At 36.1% G+C, this 22,826-nt stretch overlaps 3 protein-coding genes across 4 annotated transcripts; all 3 read right to left on the reverse strand.

Annotated features, from left to right (window-relative positions):
• Positions 1–966: 966 nt before the first annotated feature.
• Positions 967–12,467, reverse strand: LOC133703589 (pyrophosphate--fructose 6-phosphate 1-phosphotransferase subunit beta-like). Its single transcript, XM_062128204.1, has 13 exons — positions 12,464–12,467; positions 10,447–10,568; positions 10,080–10,175; positions 4,352–4,415; positions 3,862–3,950; positions 3,333–3,464; positions 2,927–3,097; positions 2,723–2,838; positions 2,442–2,553; positions 2,210–2,294; positions 1,914–1,958; positions 1,618–1,686; positions 967–1,466 (listed from the first exon to the last, which is right to left on the reverse strand). Exons 1-13 carry the CDS (start codon positions 12,465–12,467, stop codon positions 1,390–1,392), a joined length of 1,182 nt encoding a protein of 393 aa, XP_061984188.1. The 3' UTR covers positions 967–1,389.
• Positions 12,468–14,100: 1,633 nt separating this feature from the next.
• Positions 14,101–17,142, reverse strand: LOC133703353 (ankyrin repeat-containing protein At5g02620-like). Of its 2 annotated transcripts, none has more exons than XM_062127828.1 (4): positions 16,550–17,142; positions 16,287–16,424; positions 15,364–16,058; positions 14,101–15,210 (listed from the first exon to the last, which is right to left on the reverse strand). In XM_062127828.1, the coding sequence occupies exons 1-4, from the start codon at positions 17,085–17,087 to the stop codon at positions 14,542–14,544; spliced, it is 2,040 nt and encodes a 679-aa protein (XP_061983812.1). In that variant the 5' UTR covers positions 17,088–17,142; the 3' UTR covers positions 14,101–14,541. The 2 variants fall into 2 exon arrangements, with proteins under 2 accessions (XP_061983812.1, XP_061983813.1); XM_062127829.1 differs by having other exon boundaries at positions 15,505–16,058; positions 16,550–17,141.
• A 1,330-nt stretch (positions 17,143–18,472) lies between these two features.
• LOC133703163 (ankyrin repeat-containing protein At5g02620-like) lies at positions 18,473–21,432 on the reverse strand. The gene is made up of 4 exons (XM_062127608.1): positions 20,673–21,432; positions 20,378–20,515; positions 19,496–20,040; positions 18,473–19,265 (listed from the first exon to the last, which is right to left on the reverse strand). Exons 1-4 carry the CDS (start codon positions 21,214–21,216, stop codon positions 18,582–18,584), a joined length of 1,911 nt encoding a protein of 636 aa, XP_061983592.1. The 5' UTR covers positions 21,217–21,432; the 3' UTR covers positions 18,473–18,581.
• Between the last annotated feature and the right edge of the window lie 1,394 nt (positions 21,433–22,826).

Consider the following 22,826-nt stretch of genomic DNA (forward strand, 5'->3'; position numbering starts at 1 on the left):
TGCTATCAAGTACATCATTTTTTTTCTAAAGATCTTCATATTGATGCAAGTACCTTTTCTTCTCTTTTTTTTTCCCATACTACTGCCAGCAGCAAATCAATATTATTTTTTTAAAAAAAATATTAAAAATATCTGGTTGCTGTGTCATACCTGCATTTGGAATGACTCAAGTATCTAGGTTTAATAATCATATCAGACTTATATATTTTTTTTATATAAAAAAATATAAAAATTTACTTATAATTATTCTAAAAATATATTTATTTTATATTTTTATCTTTTTTTTAATTAAATATATTTTTATTCTAAAGACAACTTTTTTGTATTTTATGAGACTAAAAACATTATTTGCTTGTACTTGAAAATTTTAAAAAAAACTGAATACTTTTAAATTGCACCCTAGAAGATCATGTTATACAAAAATGAAGCCATAAAAAGGAAAGTTGATTTCTATAGAAGAATAAATAAAAAGGAAACGGCGGATAAAGAAGCAGGTCAAGATCCATAAAGGGAAGACATGTACATGAGATTTTCCAGTAACGTGTAAAGAGGAAATTGAAAAGCCAAACAAACAAAGCAACAATACATGGAGCTTTTAGACAAGAAATCATAAAAATAGTATATAATAATAATAATAATAATAATAATAATTAAAAAAAAGGCAAAGAAAATTTTCTGTTTGAAAGGAAAAGTTTCAAATCCTTTTTGGGATCCTTTCTTTTTGTTTGATAGACGAAAAAAAAAGTGCTTAAAATCCCTTTGGCTTGTATGAAAAAGATTCGCTTCCTATCTTTAAAGAACATACTTTTAAAATCATCCACAATACATACATGAATTGACTTCCACAGTAACCCTAACCATCTAATCCAAAAAGAAGAAAAGAAAAGTAAAAACCCTTTCTATGGACTCAAATTCATTACTATTGAAAAGAAAGAAACCAGCAGTTGGATACAAGTGGGACCAATATCATCTAAATAGAATTGCATTTCCTGTCAATTTCAGTTGATAAAGTACATCGAGTCATGGATGAAGATGAACATAACATTTGCATAAAATCAATCCTGCCACGATAAATGTTCTTGGAACATATGTTCATGTCAGCTTATCTTTTGCCACAATTGCAAGGACTTGATCTTAAATGTGCATGTATTTCTTCAATGACAACCGTGATCGTGAAGATGGGGGCCAAAAGATTCACTACTATTTTGGCGAAGCCAAAAAATTATTCACTTTTATGAAAGGAACCAGAAGGTTCAAACGTACAAGTTCAATTGATGGATGTAGAACTGAGTTTCCCAACCAAAAAAAAAAAGAAAAGAAGAGATCTCATGGCTGTCCCAAGAACTTTGCAGCTCTCTGAAGAGCATAAATTTGCACCTATCAATACACCTAAGCATCAGCTCCCAATTCCAATAGTAAAGTGTGGCTGATGGCATCTGATCCTGGGCCCATGAATTGGATGGGACCTGAGATTGAATCAATAGAGTCAAAACACAATGGATTAAAACACAATGGGTAATCTTGGAGTGCATGTTTTACAAAGAACTTGGTGTAATAGAACTGCTATCATATAAGCAAGCTAATTAAAGGCTACTGCTTGATAAATTTTTGACTTACCAGGACTGATGTACCGATTCTTAAGTGCCCACTCATCCCTCAGGGATGCAAATTTTTTGAAAGGTGCACCTGAAATTTCATCGAGATTGTCAAATTTGCTGAACATGCTTCTAGGTTATATCCAAATTAGTGATCAGTGCAAGCAACACATGCTATTACTTATTATACTTCTTCAGAACAAAGCAGAAGCTCTTTATAATGAATGAAACAGGGGCTACAGTTACTATCATTAGTGAGATGGAATTACACATTAAATAAAAAAGAGCAAAAGAGGATGCTTAAGAAAGAATTTATACCTTCAAGCTCTACCATTGCCTTCTTGATCACAGGCTTGAATTTACCTGGAAAAGAATAAAATACACTTGAATTTCAAAAACCTTTTTGTCGTGAGAGACAGGGAACTCAGGAAATGTCCCTAAACTGGTCCACAAAAAGTTCTCAGAACTTTTTGAAGCTTAAATTAGATCCATAATACAACATCCTGATGCAGCATGCTCTAACCCACAATATATTTTGTATCTTCAAACCAGGAAGTGAATGTATCTTGTCATCAATAAGGCTGTGCAAAACATGCTAAAGAAAGAGAGCATACCATGTCTCCTTTCCACATCCATCAAAGAAGTCAAAGCCGTCCCTCCAACTGTCCATTCTGCAACAGGAGCACCCAAATTCCCAACCTGGAGACATAACATTATCAAATTACGATACTAGATCAGTAGTGCCAAAACTTTGATGTTACAAGAAGTCAAGAATAGCACAACCTTTTAGTAGTCTTGTACCACTCAGAAAAAGGCAAATACAGCTAGAAGGATAGAATCACTCACTGATGATATCAACCCAGTTTTTCCGCTGTGAAGGAGAGCTCCTGCACCATAGCCCAAAGCATAGCAGTATGTAGAATCAAAGTTTGTAGGCAAACCACATCTTCCTTCATACCTGAGCAGTACAAACCATGTATCAGAAAACCTCAAATCATGCACTAATCTTTCCATTACACTCCAGGATAGGAACAATGTCAAATGTCTTTTCAAACAGATCATGTACTATTCAACAGAGGAAATAGTGACTCATAATAGACTGATTTTTAGTAAATAGTTATAATTACCCGAAGAAGTGGGACTGTCCTTTGAAATGGCCTTTGTATGAACCTTCTTGCTTCCTCTTCTCCAACTCAGTCTCAACCATTTGAATAAGCATTTTCTCAGTCTCAATTTTGGCAACCTGAAGGTAAAAGCAGAGTTATGAATAATGATGCCAGCTTAATTACAATGGTTGAAATCAGACATAAAATGGTATACATAATAAATACCTGGACATTTCCATGTGGATCTCTTTCAAGCATCAATTGTTCTTGAATTGCTGGTGGTAAAAATTCGAAAAGCTGCAGAGATTGATTTGTGAGTTTCTTTTTCCATTGCCCACCTTCATCTACGACATCATGGGCCAAAACCTCATTCAGTTCTGCTATAAGCTGCTGAACCTGAAAAGAAACATCCAATAAACATGATAAATTGAATGGGGATAGCTGTAGAATCAAAATGAACATTGCATTCAAATAAAGAGAAAAATTGACATTGCCACTATAGTGAGAAAAAGGTAAACATCCAATAAACATGATTAATTGAACGGGGATTGCAGTAGAATCAAAACGAACATTGCGTTCAAATAAAGGAAAAAATTGGCATTGCCACTAAAGTTACAGAAAGGTAACTTACCTCAGGAATGAAATCAATTAAACCTTCAGGAATAAGAATCACACCATAATTATATCCAAGACCAGAACGTTTACAGATTACATTTACTATGTAATCTGTAACATTTTTCAGCGTCAGTTTCTTAGCAGCAACCTGCAACAAGATGAAAGAGGGTAAGAGAACATATATGGGAAGCTTTTCTACAATGAACATAACTGAACAGTAGAAATTACAAAAATGATATGGCCCAAGAGCTTTCCTACACACAATGTCAACTTTCCCAGATCAGCTTGAGCATTAATTACAAAAGAGTTAAGCCAGGGAATTACTTTGGAAGAGTCAACTAACAAAAAATGGGGATCATAATTAGATGCAACAAAGGAGGAAAACAAGGTACTTCAAACTTGACAAAGTCCAAAGCAGTCACCAACAATGGAACCAAGTTTTTTTTCCACAGAGATGCACAACACATGATATACTGATAAATTACCAGTTAACAAACTCAACTGGTCAAATATTCAAAACTAAAGAAGCATATTACAAGAAGCACCTCTTCTCCAATGATGGTGATGTTTGGATGAGTTTGCAAGGCACACTCCAATGTAATGTGAGAAGCTGCACGTCCCATAAGCCGGACAACTGCAGGAAACACAGATTATGAGCAAGCATTGCTTGGATAATCAGTAATGTGTATAACATGCTTGAGCACATTTGAGCAAGTATAGAAAAAGCAAATTCCTGATAGCCCATTGCAATTAAGACAGGATCAGTTCTCAGTTGTGTAGTTGCAAAGAAAATAAAGATGTCTGGATAACAATTATAATGGAACTACAGGGAAAATAGAGAAGTTAGTGGCAGTTCATGTTCTAGTGCTTGTTGAGGGAAAATGATAGCATGATTTAAATAGCCATCTGCACAATTCAATATCTGAGGACACTCATCAAATGCAATTAGCTAATATTAGTATTTATCTTCACTATGGATTCATTAAACAGATAATAGGAATTTATTTGAAAAAGAAAATCAATGTACAAACTTACAGTGATAATATTTTCCAGTTGATCGAGCATCAACCATGACATTTCCAATCATTTCTGCATATATCTGCATGAACCACATATATTATTAACATTCTATTGTGTGAAGCTGGTAACAAAAAGGATATCAAACTATTAATGGAATTAGGATTAGTTGCAACCTCATCCCATTATAACAATATTGATAACACAGGCAAGATAAGGTGACAATACATGCTATAGAATCGTAAATGTCCAAAAATTGTTAAACAGAAATGCAAATTGCGTACAATGTTAAGAAAGAATCAATAAAATCTCATGTTTACGTAATGTATTAGGAAACATATGCTGTCAAAGATATGTATTCCTATTGTAACTCTTATTCCAGAATTAGCTTAGCACAATATAGGAAAATAATCTTGTATATAATGTAGCTGTGACAGACTCAATTGATAAGCAACAGGGTTGGCAATCTTTTTTTTTTCTCTGAAATTCACATGGTATCAGAGCTCGGTTTACCCTAGCTCTCCTTCTCTTTTTCTTTCTCTGCCTCTGCCTCAAACTTCTGCTTCAATTTTTTGCCGATTGTTCACTACCATGGAACGTGAGCAATTTTCTAAAGAAGGCAGGAATAATGCCTTTGATCCTTTTTTTCTCTACCATTCCGATCATCCGGGATTGGTGCTTGTTTCCAAACCTCTCAATGGTGATAACTACTCTACTTGGTGCAGATCTATGACAATCTCTTTAAATGCTAAAAATAAATTGGGATTTATAGATGGGACAGTACAAATACCATCAGCCACCAACCAACCGGACGATCATGCTTTATGGAAAAGATGCAATGACATGATTTTATCATGGATTCTCAACTCAATTACACCAGAACGTGTCGACAGTGTTATATATTCGACTACAGCACAAGAAGTTTGGGAGGATCTTCGAGATCGTTTTTCTCAAAGTAACGCTCCTCGTATTTTTCAGATTGAGAGAGACATAGCTTGTGTTTCTCAAGCTCAGATGACAGTTGCGACATACTATACAAAGCTGAAAGGATTGTGGGATGAATTGGGATCTTATAACGGAACTGTTTGCTCTTGTGGAGCAGATCATAAGCGACGACAATTGATGCAATTTCTCATGGGATTAAATGAATTTTACAAGGCAATTCGGGGGCAGATTCTACTGTTGAATCCTTTACCTGATGTTCGTCAGGCTTATGCTTCCATTGTTCAAGAAGAAAAGCAACGTAGCTTAGGTGATACACATGATGCAACAGAAACCGCAACCATGGTGGTTCAACGAAATGCACCCACAGCTCTGGCTTTTCGATCAGGTCAAGGGGTTTCCTCCCGCTCCAATTCTTTTAATCGTAAGCCACTACACTGCACATACTGTGACAATGATCATATGCGAGATACATGTTGGAAATTACATGGATATCCACCAGGTCACCCAAAGCACAAAGCCAGTAGATTCAACAAGTCTGGAAGTCGTCAACATTACAACAAACCTGCACAACCTTCAGCTAATTACATCAAGGAACGTCCCACGATGGAAGAGAAGCATTTAGTGATGAATGGACTCTCTGATTTACAGTTCCAGCAAATATTGTCTATCATGAACAATACCGGAAATGCTCAAACCACTGTTCCTCAAGCCAATGCTGCGGCCACCACTCCAGGTTTGTTACAAACACCAGTTATTATGCCAAGTCGATTGATTCTCGACAGTGGTGCCACTGACCATATCACTTCTTCTCCGAATCTGCTTGTCGATAATCGGCAGAACACTATTTTGCCACCAGTTATTATGCCGAGTGGAGAATAGGCTCCAATTACGTCTATTGGGACTTTACATTTGAATTCTGTTATTTCTCTAAAAAATGTGCTTGGTGTGCTATCTTTTAAGGTGGATTTGATGTCTATAAGTCGAATTACAAGAGGACTTAATTGTTCAGTAACCTTTTTTCCCTATTAGTGTGTTTTACAGGACTTGGCGACGAAGACGACGATTGGTTTGGGTAAACAACGAGGCAGACTTTATTACTTGGTTGCATTAGCATCAACACCACCAACACCACCAGCACCAAAATACCAACCCTCTGCATCTGCTGCCATTGCTACCCAATCATCTCGTTCTCATGTCATCTCCTCCACTGATTTGTGGCATCGCCGATTAGGGCATTTATCTTCCTCTAGATTACATTTTATGGCAAAAACTTTACTCAATTTTCCTTTTAAATTTCAAGATGCTTGTGATATTTGTGCAGTTTCAAAACAATGTCGTCTTCCTTTTTCTGCTAGTTCAATTTCCTCTATTCGACCATTTGAATTAATTCATTGCGATATTTGGGGGCCTTATAAAATTCCTTCTTTTTCTGGTGCTAAATATTTTTTGACAATTGTGGATGATTACTCTCGATTTACATGGGTATTTTTTATGCATCACAAATATGAAACACAAAATTTACTCATCAATTTCTTTTCCTTCGTCAAAACTCAATTTAATGCATCCATCGCAAATATTCGCGTCGATAATGGGGGGGAATTTTTTTCTATGCAGAATTTTTTCCGCCAACATGGCACAACTTATCAACACTCTTGCGTTTATACGCCCCAACAAAATGGGGTCGTCGAGCGTAAACATCGTCATATCCTTGAGTCTGCACGTGCTCTTCGTTTTCAAGCTCACCTCCCCTTGCATTTTTGGGCAGAATGCGTTCTTACTGCTGTCCATTTAATCAATCGTTTGCCCACACCACTTCTTTCCCATAAAACCCCTTTTGAAAAACTTTACAACAAGGTTCCAAATTACTCCCATCTCAAAGTTTTCGGTTGCCTTGCATATGCTATTGAAGTGCGCGCTACACATAAATTTGCTCCTCGAGCTGCACGTTGTGTTTTTCTCGAGTACCCAGTCGGCCAAAAATCTTATAAACTTTACAACCTTACCACCTATAAATTTCTCACCAGCCGTGACATTGTCTTTCATGAACACATTTTTCCCTATCAATTACCCTCTACCGTTCCTGCACCTCTCATACCATCAACTGAATCCACAACTGCCACACCAGTCATTCCCCTTTCCATCTCCGATCTTCCTTCAGCAGACTTCCCAGTCTCCTCTTCAGCGTCTTCCACTCCAGTCCCTTCGTCATCTCCCTCCAATGTGCCCCTGTCACCACCTATCCTTCCTGTGCAGCCTCTGCGTCGTTCCCAGCGGCATCATAGCCCTCCCCGTGCTCTGCGTGATTATGTTTGCAACCAAGTAACGTCTCCCAAACCAACGCTGCCTTCATCGTCCAGTCCCACCACAGGTACAAGGTATCCTCTTTGTAATTTTCTTTCTTATCACCGCTACTCACCGCAGCACAGGTCCTTTGTTGCCACCATTAGTCAGGACATTGAGCCTCGCTCATACACTGAAGCTGCCTCCCTTCCACAATGGCATAATGCCATGCAATCCGAGCTCACGGCATTGGAAGATAACCAGACTTGGTCCCTCACATCTCTCCCTCCTAGCAAGACTGCCATTGGATGTCGCTGGATATACAAAACCAAACGCCATTCAGATGGCACCATTGAGCGTCATAAAGCTCGGTTAGTGGCCAAGGGTTACACACAGCTGGAAGGTATTGATTTCCATGACACATTCTCTCCTACTGCCAAAATGATTACCGTCCGCTGTTTATTGGCTTTAGCAGCAGCACATAATTGGTCCCTCCATCAGCTAGATGTACACAATGCCTTCCTTCATGGTGATCTTTATGAAGAAATTTATATGTGTCTACCTCCTGGTCTTCAGCGACAGGGGGAGAACTTGGTATGTCGCCTCAACAAGTCGTTGTATGGATTAAAGCAAGCGTCTCGCCAATGGTTTGCTAAATTCTCTGCAGCTATTCAAGTTGCCGGATATGTTCAGTCTAAAGCAGATTATTCATTGTTCACATGTTGCAATGGTAAATCTTTTACCGCATTATTGATATATGTTGACGACATTCTCATCACAGGTAATGACCTTAAGGCTATATCCACTCTCAAGAACTTTTTGCATGGTCGTTTTCGCATTAAGGATTTGGGTGATTTGAAGTATTTTCTGGGCATTGAGGTCTCTCGATCAAAAAAGGTATTTCTATCTCACAATGGAAATACGCTTTGGAAATTCTGAAGGATAGTGGGGTTTTGAGTGCTAAACCCGTGAATTTTCCTATGGAACAAAACACAAAACTCTCTGATGCAGGTGACTTGCTTAAAGATCCATCTCAGTATAGAAGACTTGTGGGGCGCCTAATCTACTTGACTATTACACGACCGGATATCATGTATTCTGTACATGTGGTAAGTCGGTTTATGCATGCCCCACGCAAACCGCACATGGAGGCTGCCTTGCGTGTGTTGCGTTACCTAAAAGGTGCTCCAGGTCAGGGTTTGTTTTTCTCTTCTCAAAATGGTATGTCTCTGCGAGCTTTTTGTGATTCAGATTGGGCTGGTTGCCCAATGACTCGAAGATCAACTACAGGTTATTGTGTTTTTTTGGGTTCTTCGCTTGTTTCTTGGCCGACGAAAAGACAGAAAACAGTGTCACTCTCCTCAGCAGAAGCCGAATACAGAGCTATGACAGGTACATGCTGTGAGTTATCTTGGTTACGATCATTGTTGAAAGATCTACAGATATTGCACCCAAAACCAGCATTACTGCACTGCGATAACAAAGCAGCTTTACACATAGCAGCTAATCCAGTTTTCCATGAAAGAACCAGACATATAGAAATGGATTGTCACTTCATTCGGGAAAAAATACAGGATGGTTCGATCACGACTGAATTTGTTTCTTCAGCAGAACAACTTGCGGATGTCTTCACTAAACCATTGGGAAAAGAGAGCTTCTCCACCATGATTCGCAAGTTGGGAGTTCTTGACATCCACTCTCCAACTTGAGGGGGAGTGTTAAGAAAAAATCAATAAAATCTCATGTTTACGTAATGTATTAGGAAACATATGCTGTCAAAGATATGTATTCCTATTGTAACTCTTATTCTAGAATTAGCTTAGCACAATATAGAAAAATAATCTTGTATATAATGTAGCTGTGACAGACTCAATTGATAAGCAACAGAGTTGGCAATCCTTTTTTTTTCTCTGAAATTCACACGTACAAGCAATAATATGGCAACCAATTCAATAGGGTCCAGCATAATACTGTCAGTAGTATTGCCTGTCACAGTTAAATGTGCGGAAAAGATGTCAATGAAATGGGACAACTCAAGCATGGTGGGCAAGGCAGGTGTCAATGGAAAGTGCAAAGACACAGGCACATATTTGTGTGTAAATATGTATTGCACAAAAATGTGTGCATACTGTATGGTTACATACAATTTAAGACCATGAGTAGCAAAATTGAGATTCTACAAAATCCAGAATTAAAGGGTCAAGCTTTGGGAAATTTGCATTAGTTTAATGAAAGTTGTGATATATTAACATTTTTAAGAGAGTTAATTAAATGAAATAAATAAGGTTAAAAGTAACAAGTGTTGCTCAATCATATTCGTAATCTGTAAGGTTTTATATACAGAGATAAGATGCCATGCTTCGAACAAGGAATTTCCATCCAATCACATACAATTTTCAAGCAAATTTTAATGAAAGACTACAATCAAGTAATTCCAACAACTAGATTCGTAATGCACAACATAAGGAAAACGTGATATCGCAGCATTTTGATTCAAATAGGAAAGAATATTTATACTCACCTTGCAAGCAGTATCAAATCCAAAACTGGTAGGAACCTCCTTGCATTTCAAATCACCATCAAAAGAAGTAACAACCAAATCAGAAATCACGTTCCGCTTAAGAAACATATGCACATTCAATAACTAAAGAAAACAATGTTTAAGACAACTTTCACATAGTACACACCCTTCAAATTGCATTGATCATTTAATCTACCAAACATTACAACCTATTTAATAATTCAACATCTAAACCAACTACTCCTCTTCATAAAACAATTATCCATGCACACACCCAAAGAAATTCGACCACAAAAATCAACAACCTTACTTACTAACTCAAAACAATCCCACGTTCAAATAAAAACATAAAAAACCACAACTTTACCTGGTTTCTGTAAGGATAGATATAATCAGCATTCAATTCAACATATTTGCACTTCATGATCCCAGCCGGACCTCCCCTAAATCCATACAACACACTTCCTTTCGCCTGATCCTCCAAATAATCTACACCGCCACCACAACCAACCAATCACAAACCACAAACCATACACAACAATATCAACTCATAAAAACAACAATCAGAACCATCTAGGTGGTGGCTCAGTGGTAAGAGCTTGGGACCAAGAGATTTGCTCTCTCTGTGGTCTCAGGTTCGAGTCCTGTGGTTGCTCATATGATGGCCACTAGAGGCTTACATGATCGTTAACTTCAGGGCCCGTGGGATTAGTCGAGGTACGTGCAAGCTGGCCTGTACACCCAAGTTAAACTAAAAAAAAAACAATCAGACCCATTAACATGGCTTACCGTAGATTCCATAAATAACATTATAGCCACCAGGTATAGTATATATATTAGATAGATGACCCTTGCTATATCGTGGATGGCCTATTTTTTAAAAAAAGCTAAAAAAAAACCTTCATGCTAAACTTAGAATTTAAAAAATTTTAGAAAATTTGGTTATTCAGTCAACCGAGTTTAATAACTTTAGCTAATCTAATAATGCTTTTAAAAAAATGACAATAAATAAACTAAATTAATAAAAAATTAACATACATGATATAAAAAAAGTGATAATAGAAAAAGATTCGAATCAACTCCGGTTAACCTATTGAATCTGTAACTCTGGACATAAAATTGAGATAATCTCAAAGAAAGAAAAGTGAAAAAAATAATAGAGATTAATTCATAACCAACCAAATGTTAGAAAATGAAATTTAAAAAAAATACTCTAAAAAAATAAAAGTTTACTAAAGCTAACTTTCTAAATTCATGACCCCGGTTATGAGACTGACAACACATTATAGAAGACAAATCTATAATTAATTTGGAATCTGATGCAACAAGGATTCAACCCGTTGATCAAAACACGTTTCCCAATAATTAATTTGGGGGCTAAATTTGATAATTTAGGCTATTTGGTTTTGGACTGTATTTTTAGGTTTGGTTTAAGTATATATATATATAAAAACAATAACTAGGTTTATCAACATTTAAATTAATCTAAAAACTAAAATGCGTTGGTGAATATTGTGCAGCTGAAACTATTCACCCCTCATAAAAAACTGTGAATTTAGATTTTTTAAAATTCATTTTGGTCCTTAAAAATTTATTTTGGGAGATTTCATCTTGATTGAAGGCCAATTAATTTAGATTTCTTAGAAAATATTGGAATTGAAAGAATAGAAACCAAAATTAAAAACACACCAAACATGAGTAGTGTGCCAGAAGTTTCACGAAAGATATACTTTGGTTATCTAACTTTAAAAATAACATAAATTATATGATTTCGGTGCCTCAATTTTTTTTAAATTCAATTTTGATATAAAAAGTTTATTTTTATTATTTCTTAGTTCTTGGTTGAGAAAGGAGAGAGAAAAGTCATTATATTCCAGCAATAGTGAGAGAAAAATATCATTGACATAGATTTAGACCACTAAAATAATCGATGTTTGTGTCAAATGGTTTCATTTGATGAAAGAAGTTTATATTAGGTTTTTTTACCCTTAAAGTTCATGAAAAAAAAAACATCTAAGATTGGTTTGATTTTTGGTTTTGGGTTAATTTTGGTTTTTGGGATAAGTTTTTAGTTTTTTGAGGCCATAGATAAGTTTATCACGATTTCTAAGGTGTTTTGGGTTAAAAAACGAGTTTTGGGTCAAAAATATTTAAGCCTTGATTCTTTGGCCACTACAGTGTCTGAAATCTAGGAAAATTAGACGATGCATTGTTTGATTATTTTTCAAAAAAATTTGATGTTGTTTGCCCGGTTGCGCGGGCCCTGACGAAATGGGCCAGGCCCAACAATGCCTAACCTTTGTTTTTTTTTTCTAATTTTTTTAAATTAATGCTTTTTTATATGTTTTTTTTCCTCTATTTTTTATTTATATTTAGATTAATACCCATTATCTCATTCATTTTGTTTAAATAGCCTCTTTTAAATAATGATTATTTTTTTGTTATGCATTTAAATTTTAAAGAGTTTTTCTGATTCATATATAATTTTTAATCTATTGTATAGACAAAAATTATTTTTGAAGATGAAAAAAATTATTTTGAGATAATATTTATAATATGTGCAACATTACATAGTGTTTTTGTTTTCTATTTTATTTTATTCAATCAATTTAATTTGTGTCTCTATTTCTATTATCGTTTGCATGAATAAAAAATTATTTTAATAAATAAATTTAGCATACACAACTAGATAAATGTCTCGGCTTGCGAGATTAAATATTTTGATCCATATCTGTCTCTTAATTTTTCTATTTTTATTTTTAGTTATTGCTTTTTTTTTCAATTATTAACACACATAGTTCTTGATATATTTAATTACATGTATACATAAACTTTTTAATTTTCACTTAATTGTTTATAACTACAAAAATATGTTAAAAAAGGTTGTGTATATATATATTTTTTATTTGAAAAATAAATATCTAATCCATGACGAAGCACGAGTCAAATATCTAGAAATATCTAGTTATATGTAAAAACTTAAAAATAAGGATTTTGAACTTGATTTTTTTTAAAAAATATCTACATGTTAAAACCTATTCATCTAAATTTGGTTAGTGGTGGGTGTTTATCGGGTTCAAGTTGTAAGGCCCAAACTTTTGGCCCAAACCTAAACTCAAGTCAGCCCAAACCCAACCTAAGTTAACCTAGGTATTTAAGGAAGAGTTGCAAGAGAATTACTTTTCTCTCTTCTAATTCTTGTAACTGCCGTGACCCTCCTCTTCTCAAACCTAAGATTTTAGTTTTTGATCTTGAGTTTTCGGTTCATGAAAGGTGGAAGTAGCAAGTAAGTGGTTCTCTTTCATATTACTTTCGATTATAGTTTGTTTATGAAATGATTAAAGAAGAGATTAGGGTGTTCTGAGACTTAGCGTAGGTAGGGTGTCCTTTCGACACTACTCCTGTGTTGCCGGTCATAGACCCGGGATTCAGGTCGTGACACAAGTCAAGTCATCATCCTTGCTAGTATATAATTTAATTTATTTAGGTGGAATGATGAATTTTCGCTTTAGTTTTTTGATATTTATTTTTCACATAACATATCAAAATAATAAAAAAATACTAAAAAAATTTCATTCATAGCTAAAATTTCAAAATTGGAGGTTCAGTCTTACAAAGTAAGAGAATAGTGGTATGTTCATAAATTTATTGTAATGCTACAACCAACATTACTATCAAAATCTCAGTCAGAATAGTTAAAAAATAATTCAACATTGGAGGTTGAATTATTCAGTGCTAGGTGGTTTTTACAGATCCCACTCATGGAGTTGATGCTTGAACTATCATTACTATATATTTGAATAGAACTTGTAAACAAACTATTCACTTGGAAATGACTCTTGAAGTTTCAATGCACCAATGTTTTAGATGTTTAGGGTTCAGAATTGCTAGCCAAGTTTAGATAACTAGATTCATCATTTTGCATATTGAACGGACCAAGTTTCAAGAAAAATGTTCTGTCCCTCCTGAATAAGAGAAGAGGGGACCAGTGTCAAGAACTCTGTGGTTAAATTAACACCCATTTTACAAGAATTGCTGGCTTTCTTTGTTACTTATTGCACATATCAGAACATTGCATTATTTGGAATTCTTACAATGTACAAACCAAGAACTCATCACATCATTCTTATAGACATCATACTTTTTTTTTTTTTTTGATTATCGTGGGTGTCCGGGCCAGCTTGCACGCACCTCGACTAATCCCACGGGCCCTGAAGTTAACGACCATGTAAGCCTCCAGTGGCCATCATATGAGCAGCCACAGGGTTTGAACCTGAGACTTAAGAAGGAGCAAACGCCTTAGTCCCAAGCTCTTACCACTAGACTACCACCTAGATGGTGGTAGTTGCTTACAGATTGGACCAAATGACCAATACTTGTGCCCACCTTTACGTACACAGCCAGGCATCAGATTTCAGAAAATGGAAAGGATTTAGTGTAGGATAATTACGTGTCGGATATGTCATGGAAAGTGGGTATCAGTGGTTTCGACTCGACAACATTTGAAAGAGATCCAAGGTATAGCTGGAATATGTTTAATGAAGGGAATTTTCAGGAGCAAGTTGTAAGTTTTTGATAGTGATGGATAAAGAGGGAAATAAGATAGTGCAAAGATGCCAACTGGGATAAAAGAGACTGCATATAGAGTAATTTTTGTCCAGCTTTCCTTGCTGTAAATCATCAGAATGATTGTTGCTCCAAACGCTACCATCATCATTGCCACAGAGAGAAACAGAAATGTGAAGCCTACCATCAACTTATTAGGAAGTGTATGCTTGAAATCTTTAAATCGAAACGGGGATGTTAGGATAGAGAGGAAAGTAACAACTGATGTCAAAGCGAACGTAAGGGAGAGTACATCTGTCACGGTGAAAACCACAAAGAATGGTTTGTTGACGAGAACAGGAACACCAGTGCTCTGATTCGGACCTCCTGGAACCGTGTAGGCCGCAGCAAAGGCAACGGTGGCAATGAGAACTGCTACCACAGAACATCCTTCTGCTGTTGTCTTTAGCCATTCTTTGGCTAAATTGCGAAGTTCAGAATTTGCAGTAATGAAATACCCTTCTGCTGTGAGCTTCATATTGTTCTGGTGATTCAGGAAATGGGATGGAGTGACTTCTTTGACGCGCTGCGTTCTCACATGGATAACAAAGAGAACATGTCTATCAAGTTTTCTTAAAAGAAAAGAATTATAGAATTAGACCATTAATTTTTTTTATTTATTTCTTCTTATAAATCATACATAAATTACTTTTTAAGATGAATTATTATGTAAACTCACCCTGCCATATTCCTGTAATACGTCTACTCCAACCGCTTCAGGATTCAAGATTAGTATGACAATAAAAAAATATTGTGCTTCCCGTGAATTATGTGTATGATAGATATGCATAGCAGGAAGGTAAAAGTCTAAAAAGTGCACCTCAAACCAGAGTAATTCTTCCTGTAAGAGGAATGCAGGGCCTTCCATCTTCTCATCAGATATAAAATCCTTTCGTTTCCTTCCGACGGTGTGTAGAATGGAATTCCCATCACCATCAATCTTCCTTGTCAGCCTCTTCATAGGCACGTCCATTCCTTTCACAAGCTCGAAAATCTTCTTTTGGCGGTATTTGATTGCTACATGCAATACATTGCGCCCTTCGTCATCAATGTGTTCGACTGCCTGGGGATATAGCTTGAGTATTTCTTCAACAATCTCCACACAGCCTGCCTTTGTAGCCAAAATCAAAGGAGTTTCTCCAAGACTTTCCTCTTTGTCTAGAATTTTATTAAACAAATGTACTTCTTGCCGTTCTTGGCCGCCCTTTTCTCCGTACTTATGGATTTTAGGCTTGCTCTGGTCGATGCTAGAATACGTAAGCTCCCAGGAGGTATCTTTTCTGACTAAAAACTTGGCAAGCTCCACAGCTGATCTATGCAGTTGTTTTTGCTTTTGAACCTTTTCCCTCCATACTGAACTTCCATATGATTTTGCTTTCAAGGAAATAAGTTAGTCGCAAATGGTTAGTTGCATATAAATTCTGTGATGTAATGTAAGAATGAGTTTATTATGCAGAAACAAGGCAATTTACATCATGGTTGTTAAAAGGATTGACAGAAATATCTAAGAATGTTACATTTTTTTTATATGAGAAGTGCCATAATCACATTGGTTTCATTGATTCAGTGAAAACTGGAAGGGTAGTGATCATACTTCCATACCTAAATTAATGAATCCTTCTTCAGGCTCTAGTTTAAAAGCTGATGGGTTGCATGATAAAAGCTGAAGACCAGTCATACCATCGGCATCTTTTTGGCCCATTAAATGCGTGTAGTCCAACGCAATTCGGTATGCCAAATCTGTGGCCCAACGTAATTTGTATGAAAGAAAACATTTCAGCATCAGAATACCAACTTCATATGTTGAAACAAAATTGACTTGCAGATGGGGGGAAGAAATGAATTTATAATTGACAATGCTTTACCAAAATGCAGAGAAAGAATGGCCATGTGAAGGATAGTGGTTTTATCACTTCTCTGTACATAGAATTGCAAACCAGATTCATCATATCCAGAGACTTTAGCAGCTAGAAAGTTGAACATATCAGTTTTTCCATACCGGGCCGCACGAAAGAGAGCCGTCTCCCCATTGTGGTTGCGCATGCCTAACAATCCAGGGGCTCTCTTCAGAAGTTTATCTGCAATAGCAACAGTATGGTTGCTTGTGGCAGTCTCATGGAGGATTGTGTTTCCTACACCATTTTGGCGAGTCAACTTGTCGAGATTATGGCTAGGCAACTCATCTAGTAAATTTTCTACCAGAGATGCTTCTTTGGCATATGTAGCCATGTGAAGTACTGTATCGTCGTTTACTGTTATTACGTGCAATGCATGATCCTGAATTTTTTGGCAGAGTTCTGCAACTCTCTTCTTGTTTCCTTTCATGAGAGCATAGTACAAGTTTCCGTTTATTTTCTGTTTATGATCGATTTCAATGGTACCAGGAGACATCAAGGGTTCCATGTAGAAGGGAGGGGGTAATTTTTTCCTTGAAAAAAAATAAAATTAAAATCGCTATGCCAATCCTCAATAATAACCTTCTCCTTTATATCAGAATTCTACTATCATTCAACAGGATCCTGTTAATCTTGACGAGTACACTTACAAAGTATAATATTCTAGCTACCTCTCCTATTCTAAAGCTGTATCCAGAGCTTTTGACTTCATGACTGCATTTGGATTATCAATCATCTTTACTTGTGGTAGAGTTAGAATCTTGAACTTTTCCTTGATTTATTATTGCACAGTTATGATCACTAACTAGCTATATAGTTTTGCTTCATGTGCTAATTGGCACTTTATTGAAAATAAACCTTGCTTTATATATGCCTTTAGCTGGTGCTTCTCCATGTTTAGTGGAAGGAGGAATAACCTTTGTGTTGATTCATGGAATTAAATTCCTACTTTGTGTCATAAACATTCCCATGTTATGCACGCCAGGCTTACAACTCATAGTTAATTGGGAATAATCTTAGCTTTGCCTATAGTAGTATATTAGCATCTAATCCGAGGGACGAAGTCGAACTTTCTTCCCTCAGTGAAATGCTATCCCCAAGGCCCACATCCTGCAGTTTGATTGAATTGAGTGTAGATTTAAAGGAAACGTTTTGGAGAATTCGTTTTCTTAACGTTAGATGAATATTTCATAGTATGAATATTTTTGTAAATCTTGTCAAGTTAATTTAGAGAATTAAAGATAAAAAAAAATATTATTTTTTAAAATGAAACATCCTTTTAATATAAGTTATATCCCTCTATATATAAAATGATTATTTCTTTTAATAACTTCTCTAAATATTTAGATTAGGCCATTTTTAATGGGTGGACCAAATCTAACCCAATAATCAACATTAAGTATAATCTAATTAAACACATGTAGTCATGACACAAATTCAGTAGCAAGAGAGCCAAATGGTGCAGCAGATTGGCAACAGGTATAGCTGACTAAACATGATGATCAGGCATAAGTTGCTCACTGGAAATCAAAATTTTAGGCATAAGTCATCCTGTTTTAGTTTGCAAAAATAGAAAGAAGAACCAGATGCAGCACCAGGGCAGGATCAATTCAACTTAAAGGAGCGGCATTGATCAACAATATCACTCTGTTGGTTATTTAAATATTGGTGTTGATTTTTTTATATAATAATCGATTGATTTATTAATGAAATAACCATTCAGATAATAACAGAGAGAAACACAATGAATTTTAAGAAAACTAAAAAAAAAAAAAAAGATTGGAAACAAATCCAATTACAATATATTAGTAATAAATCTAAGCTTCATTCTTTGCAAGCGTGTTGCTTCCATCTACGTTTACCTGGATCACCAACAAGGATAGTCTTCACTCATCATAAATTAGTTTAAATATGATTATTGAAATCCTTACAATTATCAACAACTCAATAACGTGCTGCACAATGTTAACAATAATACATATTATCATCCATGTATGGTATTTCATGGAATGCGGGACTCTGAGGTTTGGACTTGACAACATTTTAAACATTTGGACATCATCATACAAGGTTTGGATAGAACAAGTTTAGTTAGAGGAAAGTTTTCGAGCAAATATTTGTAAGTTTTCGATAGTGAGGAATATAGAGGAAAATAAGATAGCGCGAAGATGCAAACTGGGATAAAAGAGACTGTGTATAGAGTAACTTTAGCCCAATTTTCCTTATTGTATATCGTCAGAAAGATTGTTGATCCAAATGCTACCATCATCATAGCCACGGAAAGGAACAGAAATGTGAAGCCTGCCATCAACTTATTGGGAAGGGTATGCTTGAAATCTTTAAATCGAAATGGCGATGAGAGGATGGAGAGAAATGTCACAACTGATGTCAAAGCAAAGGTAAGAGATAGTACGTCCGAGACAGTGAAAACCACAAAGAACGGTTTATTAACGAGGACAGGAACACCGGTGCTCTGATTTGGACCTCCTGGAACTGTGTAGGCTGCTGCAAAGGCGACTGTAGCAATCAGAACAGCCACAACCGAAGATCCTTCTGCGGTGCTCTTCATCCATTCTTTCGCTGAGCTGCGAAGTTCAGAGTTTGCAGTAATAAACAAACACTCTGCAGAGAGGTTCTGACTGTTATGGTGGCTTATGAAATGAGGTGGAGTGACCTTTTCGACTCGCTGTATTCTCGCACGCAATAAAAAACAGACATGTCAATCACTGAATTTTTCCAAAGAAAATAAGCATTAGACCATTAATATTTTCTTTCTTCTTTTCTACAGTATGTGGAAATGCAATGCAAATTCGTCAAGTTTGTTTCATTTGCTTAAAGATTCAAGAGTAGTGCAGCATTATAAAAAATATGTCTGTGTGTGAATCATATGTTGATGCTAAAAGTCTAAAAATGCACCTCAAACCATAGCAACTCTTCTTGTAATAGGAATGCAGGGCCTTCCATCTTCTCAGATACAAAATCCTTTCTCTTTATACCAACAGTGTGCAGAATAGAATTCCCCTCGTTATCAATCTTTCTTACCAGTCTCTTCATGGGCACTTCCATTTTCGTCACAAGCTCGAAAATCTTTAACTCTCTGTATTTGATTGCCACATGCAACACATTGCGACCTTCGTCGTCAACATGTTCAACTGCTTGAGGGTAAAGCCTGAGTATTTCTTCCACTATCTCCACAATGCCTGACTTGGTAGCCAAAATCAAAGGAGTTTCACCAACATCATCCATTCTCTCAGGAATTCTAGCAGCCAAAGACATCCCTTCTTGCCCACCTATCTCTCCATATCTGTGTATTTTAGGCTTGCTCTGGTCAATGCTAGAATAAGTAACTTCCCATGAGGTATCATTTCTAGATAAAAGCTTGGCAAGCTCTACAGCTGATTTATATTTATCCTTTTGATTTTGAACCTTCTCCTGCCAAGCTGTGCTGCAACAGGATTTAGCTATCCAAGGAATAAAGCAAGTCAGCAACATACATACCTAACTTTAGGCTCCTGAACACAATATAAATAAAAATTATCTAAAAGGATGAATTATTTTGCAGAGAGATGGAAAATACGTGACTGTAAGAAGATTAAGCTATGTACAACTGTACGATAATCTTATTATTTCAAGTGCGAAAAATTCAGAGAAAAAGAAGGAAATTTGCAGCACATTATTCCTATATGAAGATAAAGGAAGGATTGTTCAAGTGTCATAATCTTGACAAGAAAGAAGTGCACTATAGTATTAGCTGTTCTGAATGTGATTAGCAAAATGGAAGTGAGCTTGTATACATACCTAACTTAATGAATCCATCTTCAGGGTCTTGTTTAAAGGCTGACGGGTTGCATGAAAGAAGTTGAAGACTCGTCATCCCATCACCGTCTTTTTCGCTGATTAAATGTCTGTAGTCCAATGCAATTTGGTATGCCAAATCTGTTTTTTTCATTAAAATTGTACCAGAGAGAAGTTTTTGTTTTAGGGCAGCAAAATAAAAACTTCAGCATGCCTCAGAATTGAGATTTTATTTAATTCCACCAAACATAACATACAGAAGTGCCCAAGAAATGAACTTGTGATTTATAATGCTTACCGAAGTGTTCAGAAAGAATTGCAATGTGGAGGATAGTGGTTTTATCACTTCTCTGAACATAAAATTGCAGACCTGCTTCATCGTATCCAGAGACTTTAGCAGCTAGAAAGTTGAACATATCAGTTTTTCCGTACCGAGCTGCACGAAACAGAGCCGTCTCCCCATTGTGGTTGCGCATACCTAACAGTCCGGGGGCTCTCTTTAGCAGTTTATCTGCAACAGCAATCGCATGGTTGCTAGTGGCAGTCTCATGGAGAATTGTGTTTCCCACTCGATTTTGTCGGGTCAACTTGTCGACATGATGATCAGGCAACTCATCTAGTAATTTTTCCACCAAGGCTGCTTCTTTAGCATACGTAGCCATGTGGAGAACAGTATCATCATTCACTGTTATTACGTGCAATGCATGATCTGGAATTCTTTGGCAGAAATCTACAACATCCTTCTTGTTGCATGTCACTAGAGCCTTATACAGACGTCCATTGATTTTCTGTTTGGTATCAAGAACATCAGCATTGCAGGAACCCATCAGTGGCTGAAACATTCTGAATAGGGAGGTGGCTTCTCTCTTTTTTTGGCCTTATTATCCTTTGATTCTTTTGATTTTGAAGACAAAGTAATATTGTTGTTCTAGCCCTCAATAATGAATTGCTCTGCCCATTTTATGTCAAAATCCCGCTTTTTCTACGCCTAATCTTGTCCATATCGGCCAATACACAAAGTACCTAGCTTTTTATTACAATAAATGTAAATGCTGGGTCATACTTTTCAAAGAGTAATTGTCTTTGTGAAACATCACTTTGATGATAGAAATCTGCTTTATCCCTTAATCGAATACTTCTCTTTTCTTTTCTTTTTATATGGAAGTCTTTGATAGAATTTTAGCACTATCTTTGTCCATCCTTTTTTTCATTAGTGCAATCCCATCCAAAAGCAGCACGTTTTGCACGTCATGCTTTACAGCTAATTAGGAATAATATTTGCTTACATAGTACAAATTCTTTCTTTAATTTCATTACTGCAATGGCGCGTTCCACGCTTAGCTTTACATCTTGATTTAACTATATTCTATACTATATGCAACCCTTTTGTTCTTCAGAATAGGGCCAGCACGTATCAGGCTGCCAATGTAATTCCAGACGCATAGCACATAGCTGTGGTACCGCGGAGATATATGCATGCTCAAACGCAGAAAAATTCAACACCATTAGTAGTAACTGTTGAGCAGAAGTAAAAAGATTATTGACTTGATAATACGTGTACGGTTTGAATTTCATTCCACCTTTGATGGATTCTTTGCTCTTTTAAACAAATTCACACAGCATGCAACTTTATGCTCTGTGATGGATAACGCAGCCAAACTCAATCAGAATAAGAATTAAAGAATGAAGAAGATAGAGTTTCAGAAAAATGGTCCGCAACAAGAATCCTAACTATTCCTCATATCACTCAATAATTACAACATATCCACTTTTGACTATCCAAAACCCCTTACCTCTCCGCACACATATACTTCCCCCTTAGGCAATACTGATAATTAGGAATAATCTTTGCTTACACTGTACAAATTAGGAATAAGGGGTGTCTACAACATATCTTCTAAAGATAAAACTCAAAAACTAAAGCACTTACACAGCATGGTATAAATGGAAATCGAAACATGTACCAGTCAATAATAAGTTGCAAATTATTGCACTTTTTTTTTTTATTAATCATATATAGTTGTATAGTTGGCAATCCATAATGATTGGGCTAGTTATCATCTATAGTGTCAGCCAACAACGCTCACAGTGCTGGTCTTCAGGAATACTGATGCTGTATAGTTAGGACTCTATGCTGATCTTCAGGAATACTGATTCTGTTAGGACTCTAGTGTTTGAATTTGAATTAATCTTTTGTTATCATGTTGTTAGGAAAGCTTATCCTGTGTTCTTGTTCATTCTTCATGGCTGTGTGTGTGTGTATCCTCATTGAGTTAATAAGAAGACAACTTTACAAGGCATTCTATCGTTTATATGGTATCAGAGCATCTTTAATTTTTTTTTTTCCCATCATCTTTCTCATCATGACTAATCCCAACAACACCAGCCACTTTCACACCAGCCTGCCCAACCTAGTGACCATCAATGTCACGGCACAGGCTCCTCTCAAGCT

The sequence above is a fragment of the Populus nigra genome, chromosome 9, assembly GCF_951802175.1.
Source record: "Populus nigra chromosome 9, ddPopNigr1.1, whole genome shotgun sequence".
Lineage (NCBI taxonomy): Eukaryota > Viridiplantae > Streptophyta > Magnoliopsida > Malpighiales > Salicaceae > Populus > Populus nigra.